This window comes from Anopheles funestus, chromosome 2RL (genome assembly GCF_943734845.2).
Source record: "Anopheles funestus chromosome 2RL, idAnoFuneDA-416_04, whole genome shotgun sequence".
Taxonomy (NCBI): domain Eukaryota; kingdom Metazoa; phylum Arthropoda; class Insecta; order Diptera; family Culicidae; genus Anopheles; species Anopheles funestus.
The window spans coordinates 44,290,769-44,299,049 of NC_064598.1; the positions used below are offsets into that span (position 1 = coordinate 44,290,769).

The 8,281-nt window shown below is 45.8% G+C and overlaps 1 protein-coding gene across 1 annotated transcript; it reads left to right on the top strand.

Annotated features, from left to right (window-relative positions):
• Positions 1-2,074, top strand: LOC125760469 (lipase 1-like). Its single transcript, XM_049420631.1, has 2 exons — positions 1-775; positions 853-2,074. Exons 1-2 carry the CDS (start codon positions 206-208, stop codon positions 1,234-1,236), a joined length of 954 nt encoding a protein of 317 aa, XP_049276588.1. The 5' UTR covers positions 1-205; the 3' UTR covers positions 1,237-2,074.
• The last annotated feature ends 6,207 nt before the right edge of the window (positions 2,075-8,281 follow it).

Consider the following 8,281-nt stretch of genomic DNA (forward strand, 5'->3'; position numbering starts at 1 on the left):
TACGATAGATTTAGAGAATTTGTAACCTCTTGTGATTAAAGCTCATTTTGTTTCTTCATTATAGTCCGAACTGATCCACAAATATGGATACCCAATCGAACGACACGAAGTTATCACCGACGACGGATATGTGCTGGCGTTAACGAGAATTCCTCCCAAGGATAAACCATCCAATCTATCGCTTCCGAAACTTCTGGTGCACGGAATGATTGCTAGTTCTGCCGATTTTCTTATCATCGGACCTAACAATAGTCTCGCCTATCTGTTGGCTGATCAGGGCCATGATGTATGGATGGCGGATCTGCGCGGCAATCGATACTCTCGTCGACACACCACCCTGTCACCTGACTCACGTGCGTACTGGGACTACACCTGGCACGAGATGGGCTACTACGATCTGCCGGCCATGATCGATCACATCTTGCATGTGACCGGTACAAGGCGCCTCCATTACATTGGGTTTTCGCAGGGAACTACCGTGTTCTTCGTGATGGCCTCCAGTCGGCCAGAGTACAATGAAAAAATTAGTCGAACGTACGCCCTATCAGCGGCTGTATATGTGGAGCACGTCCGAAGTCCCATCTTTCGATGGATCGCAGAGAACATTAATGCCATCAAGTATTTTCTAGACACTATGGGACTATGGCAGTTGTTACCCCACAACAAGGCACAGTATGCACTGCAGAGAACATTGTGTCCACCAAGCATAGCGCGGAATATTTGTGTTCAACTGATGGAACTGTTATATGGACCCAATCCCAATGGAACGGATCCGGTAGGATGGCTAATTTGTTCATGTGTTACCCTCCGCTAGTTCGTATTTATAACCATTCTTTTGTGTCTATGTTTTAGCTGGCACAGCACGTGATTGCTGGACATAATTCTTCCGGAGCATCAAGCAAACAGCTGCAACACTTCGCTCAGCTGAACCGTTGCGGTTGTTTTCAACAGTTTGACTACGGGCGAAAGGAACTGAATCTTGAGGCCTATGGAAGTGAACATCCACCGAAATACAATTTGTCCGCTGTCACTACACCAATTGTGATATTTTACAGCCTAAACGATTGGATGGTAGATCCAGCTAATGTTGTACGACTAGCGAGTGAGCTACCGAATCTCGTTTCCATGACCGTTGTAGAGGATCCCAACTTCAACCATCTTGATTTTATGATAGCGAAACGTGTTCGTGAGCTTGTGTATGATAAAATTCTGCTCGACCTGAACTTAGAAGCATAAACTGTTCATCAAATGTTATGTTGTAAACATAACTAGCAGCGGGAAAGCTAACCAAGAAGAATCCAACCCGATAGTAAAGAGTCAGCTAGAGTAGTGAAGCGGTTACCATAAACCAAGTGTTATGCTATTTGGGTAATTTGAAATTGATAGTTGGGAGCCAAGTATACCTCAGTCATAAGGACACCTTGGCTTCCTGTAACGTGTGCACAAATACCAATAAGAATAAAGGAGAATGCAAGTAGTGAACTTAGTGAAAGAACGTGTTTTTTCTTTGCTTCCGAAAGTCTTACTTATGTCCTCTCTTGCTACATAAATATACAGTCCACTCGAAGAACACCAAGAATGTAGGCCACGTGGAAAAGCGCTGTAAGAACTGGCTCACGGGAAAAAATGAGAAGAAAATGTTCTTTTTAATTCGAAAGCCAATACGGAATGTAGGAATAAATATAAATCTTTCATTGTACAAAAAATTATAAATAGATATATTTTCGATTTCTGCTAATAATTGTGGAACTCGGCACAGTGCTCGCCTATCAATTTTTATATTTTTATACCGAGCGATTTAAAGTGGTCATTCATTTAGCAATTAAATCGCTTTCATTGAAAGAATTTGGTTTTAAATGAGCGATTAATATAATAATAAGTTTGTTCTGTTGTCAGCGTATGTAGCAATACCGCACTGATATGGGTATGGATCCGAAGCCTCTAGAAGGATGATATAGACACTCCATACCATACTCCGACTCAATACATCCACGACGTACAGATCGGTAACATATCTCTCCAAATATCTGAGCTTGGGTATAAGGGAAACCCAACCCCTTGGGAAGATGGGTCCACGCCGTACAGATCGGTAACATAAATCTGAGCTTGGGTATAAGGGAAAACCGAACCCCTTAGGAAGATGAGTTATACGGCTAAATTGTGCGGAGCAGGACAGCCAGCATCTGTTCTCCAAGTCAGGAGCGGCTTGATGTCCTTTCTGTCGTGTCATTCTGCACAACCTCAAACAGCTAGGATGCGTAAGCCCTCCGACGAGACAGGGGGTTCGGGAAGTTCGGGGTTCCCTCACAGCAGCCGGAAGTATCCGCACTCTTTCGGACGAGAGGAGGGCCCGCGGCTTCGGAATAGTAGCATTTCAGGAGGTACACTGGAAAGGAGTAACGGAGCGCTCCTACCGTAGTGATCGCATGATCTATCAGAGAGGTGGAAAAAGCAGCAACTCGGTATAGCGTTCCTGGTCACAGGGTGCTGGACGATCAACAAACGGATGTGCAGGTTGAGGGTTCGTGAAAGGTTCTTCAACCTGAGCATTATTAATGTGCATAGTCCGCACCGTGGAAGCACCGATGACGATAAAGAGATCTTTTATACGCAGTTGGACATTCATTGGAGACTTTAACGCTCAGGTCGAGAGGATGCATACAAACCCACCATAGGAAGTTTCAGCGCCCACCAGCGGACGAACGACAATGGGTTTTGCTTAATAAATTTCGCTTTGTTCAAGCACATGACCAGTCTTAACACCTTCTTCCAGCACGCACGTCGCTTCAGCTACACCTGGAGATCACCACAGCAGACATATTCCCAGATGGAATACGTTCTCATCTATGGAAGGCATTTCTCGGATATTATTGACGTACGTACGTACAGGGGAGCAAACGTCGACTCGGACCATTTCCTGATTATGGTTAAGTTACACCAGAAACTGTACGTAGCCAATAAGCTGTGTCATCATGAATAAGATCGACAGATGTAAGTGCTACTACGACAGACATCTGAATGGAGCAGATGCAGGAGAGACCGAACCGGAGGCAGGTAAACAGAGGAGAGCAGCCCCCGCCTACTTGGACGAAGTCATCAGTGCCATCAAACAGCTGAAATACAACAAGTGGCAGCGATGGTCTGGTGGCCAAACTGGTCAAGATGGGCCCGAAGAAACTGGCCGCCATTATGCATCGGCAGATCGTAAGCATTTTGGGACCATGAAGAACTACCGGACGAGTGGAAACTGGTTGTCATACACCCAGCGTAGAAAAAGGGCGACAGACTGGACTGTGCTAACTTCCGAGCCATAACAGTCCTGAATGCTGCCTACAAGATCCTGTCCCGAATACTCTTCTGAAGATTTACGCCCCTGGTCATTGATTTCATCGGAAACTACCAAGCTGGATTTGTTGGAGGCAAATCGACCACTGACCAAATCTTTACTCAACGGCAGATCCTACAGTAGTGCCGAGAGCACCAGATTCCTACGCACCACCTGTTCATTGACTTCAAAACAGCGTACGACACCATAGATCGGACCGAACTAAGGCACACCATGCAGCAGTACTGATTCCCAGGGAAGCTGGTACGGCTGTTGAAGGCCATTATGGATGGTGAGAGTATCGAACATACTATCGAAATCGTGGATCTCACCAGGTTCAGAGGCAATGGGACGGATTCTCCTGTTTGCTGTTTAACATCGCTCTGGAAGGTGTCATGCGAAGAACGGGCTTCAACATCCAGGACACGATTTTCACTCGTTCTCTCCAATTTCTCGGCTTCGCGGATGTCATCGACATCAACGGATGGACATCTGCGATGGTGTGCGACGCGTACACGTGACTGAAACGCAAGGTCTACAGAATTGGATTGAGGATCAATGCGACAAAGACAAAGTACCTGCTTGCCGGAGGCTCTGACCGTGATAGAGCCCGACTCGGGAGCAGAGTATCAGTTGACGGCGACGATCTCGAGGTGGTAGAGGAGTTCTGCTACCTTGGTACGATCGTAACTTCGGACAACAACATGAGCAGTGAAATCCGAAGGCGCATATCCGAAGGGAACTCGTGCCTACTACGGGCTCCACAAACTCCTACGATCCAGAAGGCTCCAGCAACACACTACGGGTCCTGGACTATGCTAATGGAGGACACGGGTACTAAGAACTATCTCTGGCGGTGTGTGCGAGCAGGGCGTGTGGAGAAGAAGAATGAACTACGAGCTAGCTGAGCTGTTTGGCGATGCAGATATGCCCCACCAGGAAGATCCGACCATGAGCAGCCCAAGAAAGAGAGAAAGACAATGATAAGTATTAAAATGTCTTCATTACGTCTGTCTGTATACTGATGAGATTTCAGTCAGATAGAATACTCAGGCGTATACAGTTTACAATATTTCTAACGTCAAGAGCTGGATGATGTGCGTAAAACACAGATATTTTCGTTGTTCGATAACTCAACGTTTCTAATCCCCATCGCACAAAGTGCCAATGTGGGTGTGATGCTGAAATCTGTGTTCACCGTATGCAAGAAGTGCGTCGATGATGTTTGAAAACCTGTTCGAGTCCAATTCAGAATCGATTGATATGTGAAGTTTCGATACCATCCTGTTTACCTTGACTGTGGTGCGTACACCACATAGTGACGCTACCACTTCATTCGACTGGTAGCTGAAGAAAATATAACCAGCGGGGCAAACTTATGCGCGATTAGTTTGCGTCTGTGCTAAGATGACCGTGGTTCGTTACGGAAATACAATCCGCGTCTGCCCTGTGAGGTGGAGTACGTTCTTTGCGAGTAGTCCCAGCACTAACGGACGATGGTTTTGGGTGATATGTGTAATGGTTCTCCCGTTGGTGGCGAGTACGCGTGTTACTACCGGTGGATACGAGAGTGTTTTTGCGATCGACGAAGAAGACGGAATGTTGGAGACGGTGAGATTACAGCGTAATATGTAGCTATAGAGCCGTCTAGTGTTTAAAAAGTTGTGTGTGACAAGAAATCATGTTGATTAACCATAAATATATCTAAAACAGTGAAAAGCTTCAGCGCTGAGTATATGTGTATATTGCAGTGGTACAATAAAATGCATAAAAATAATCTGATACTATAATTGTAACACACATACATATATTTTTTCCGACCAGAACTCGTGCAAAGTGTTAATACTGTTATTCTAAAAACTGATAAAAAATTGAATGGATTTACGAATTGTAGCGGGAACGTAGAAACCATTAATGGATTTGTTGGCACGTTTAGCATGCGTTTCGTGTGCCTGTCGTTTGTTATGATCATCGGATATCACTTGATCTATAAGCTGATCAATCCGTAGCAAAAAGTCGTCCCTTAAGCCTTAAGGGACGATTAAAGTGGCGCCGCTTAATACCGTCCCTTAGAAGCTCTTAAGCGGCTGAACCAATGGCAATTCGACATGACGCTAGCTCTTAAGGGACGGAAAACTTGCATGCTATCATAGCAAACTTGCATGCTATCATAGCAAGAAGCTAAGAATGAGAAAATAAAGAAAGATTCGCCCTTGAACTATCGTTGAAGCAAGTACCCCAACATTTTTGGTCCTTCGAAAATCGGATTTTTAGAAAAGCTCTTAAAACGGCCTTAGTTTAACGAGTTTAATGCAAAGAACATCGTGTAATGTTCTCTAGAGCCAGTTTCTCAGTGTCACGAGAAATATATTGTGAACATTAGCGCGTTAATAAAAGACGTTGTCGATTGCCTGTCGTCCTGGTTGAGTGGAAAAGGGAACATTTTGTGACTGTTGGTACATGTGCCAAATAAGTTTCTTTTCCGTGGGATAAGGAAATCCTTACCGAACCTTGTGTGACGATTTCTGCGCATGGTGTTACAGTTGGCACATGGTGCCAAAAAGGATCGTGCGCGCGATCTGATTATTGGTTCCCGCTTAAAAGGACAGAACGAAATCGTTGGTTTTCTGTTGGTACATGGTACCAAAGAAGATCGTGCTTACGATCTGAGTGCTGGTTTCTTGTCCATTGGATGTCCATGGAAAGAAATAATTAACGTTCAGGGTTTGCTAACCGTTGGTTAGTGAAATCATTACGAAGACTTGTGATAGTTCAAGTAAAAGAACAATTGTGCTCGGTTTAAGTGACCGTTGTTCCAGTCCGTTCATGTTCGTACATGTTCGCGCGTTAGTGTGCGCGTGTGTGAGTTGATTGGAAATTCTATTAGGGATTTCTCAGAAATAGTAGTTGGACTGTAGCGTTGGCACGGTGCGTGCGTGGTAGTGCTATCTGTTGTCCTTATTGGACAGAGCGTCGGTGTTTTACTGTGTGCGCGTAGTGTGCTGTGTTAGACGGTTTCTCGGGAAATCGAACAATTCGGAGTGAGCGGTACAATGCCGGTAATAGGGAGTCCAACTCAGAAGAAGAGTTCTGAGGAACAAGCTACGCCGTGCTGTATGGATGGCGGCGGCGACATGGCGGTGTCAGGTTCAGATTTTACAGGGTTCGGCTCAACAAATGTCGATGCGCAAGATCAGCGAATGCGAAATCATTTTGAGCAAAGGCTAAACCGAATCGAAAATGCGTTGAAGGAGGCAACGCTATTGGACGAATCCTTATTTAAGGGTTGAAACGAGTATGAAACGTGGCATACTAGCCGGCTGGCGACAGCGTCCGATGATACCATCGACCAAGAAGAAAAACAGTACGCCTTGTGCGAAAGGCCCCATTTTGAACTTGCGTTAAATGTTGAGCGTCAATTATCATCGAGTGTGGCACCAACCCTAGCATCCAAGGGACGTGTAAAACTCCCACAGACACGACTACCTTCTTTCGATGGTCAGATGGACCAATGGCTACACTTTAGAGACGCGTTTGTCAGCGTGATCCACAATGGACGGATGGAGCGAGTTGCTTGCTCACATGCTTTGTGCTAGATTAGATCCGTGTACTCTCAAGCAGTGGGAAATTCATCATCGTAGTCAGCAAGTTCCCAAGTATGAAGATGTGCTGCAATTCTTACGAGGTTATGCGGACGTGCTTCGGGTATCGCAACAGGAAAAAGCGCGTAACGTGGACGTCTCTTCAAACACCGTAAAACCCAAAGCAAAGACAAGTGATGTTTGCAGTGCACTAATCGAACCGGCGATTACTTGTGTGTTTTGCAAAAAGAAGGCGCATTCGGTATATGAGTACGAACTTTTCCGGAAGGCATCAGTATCTCAACGGTATGATATGGCGAGGGAAAACATCTTGTGCTTTAACTGTTTGGCAGCGTCGCATCACCGAAACAGTTGCAAATCAGGCGCTTGTCGTGTATTTCGTCGGAAGCATCACACCATGCTGCACAGTGCTTCGTCAACTAATATTGTCAGCAGCGGCCAACCTGCAACCGAAGATGCGACAACCACCATGAAATCAGTAGTGTCATCGTTCAACCATTGTGCTCAAGCGCCACCCACTGGCTGCGGCTACACGAACCTTGTCGATACGAACAAACTGGTTCTTTTATCAACCGCTGTGGTGCATATCGTTACTGCTAACGGAGTTCACTATTGGGCTCGTGCCTTGCTAGACGGAGGATCGCTGATCAATCTAGTAACAAAAAGATTGGTATAAGGATTGGGTGTGTCGAAGATACGAGTGACCCACATATTGGGTGGGATCGGCAGGGCTCAACACACCAGTTTGTATATGGTCCAATTGTCCATCCAGTCTAATCGTTCTTCATTTCAGACGGTTTGGAAGTGTCACGTGTTGAAGAACGTCACTTGGGATCAACCTTGGTCCACCGTCGATCGTCATGGATGGGCCATTCCGGATGAACTGCCTCTAGCTGATTCTCACTTTGACCAGCCGGGTCCCATCGATATTCTCATTGGCAGAGAAGGCTGCAACGAGAGGCTGCTAGAGGGGATGATCAGGCTGGATAACTCCACACTTTTGCTGCAAAACACGGAGTTAAGATGGATAGTGTTGGGAAAGGTGTCTCGCGCTGAAGCAGTACTGTGATCGTTCTTGGTCTGTAACGTCATTTCCTTGGAAGATCAACTGAAACGCTTTTGGGAGCTGGAATCCTGTCAGTCTCCCAGCATTTGGCCGCGTGAAGAAAAAGAATGTGAGGCGGAGTTTGATAAAACCACGGTCCGAGATGAAGAAGGTCGCCCTTCCAAAACATCCAGAGAAATTGGCACAACTAGGAGACAAATACGAGATAGCCAAATGACGTTTCGCCTGCTTATATGGACGACTGGAGGCACTACCCAACCTCAAGAGTGCCTATGATGAGTTCTTGAA

Coding starts and splice junctions, on each gene's coding strand:
- LOC125760469 (XM_049420631.1), top strand. CDS start 206: ATGATTGCTAGTTCTGCCGATTTTCTTATCATCGGACCTAACAATAGT. Junction 776..852: donor ATCCCAATGGAACGGATCCG/GTAGGATGGCTA, acceptor TCTATGTTTTAG/CTGGCACAGCACGTGATTGC.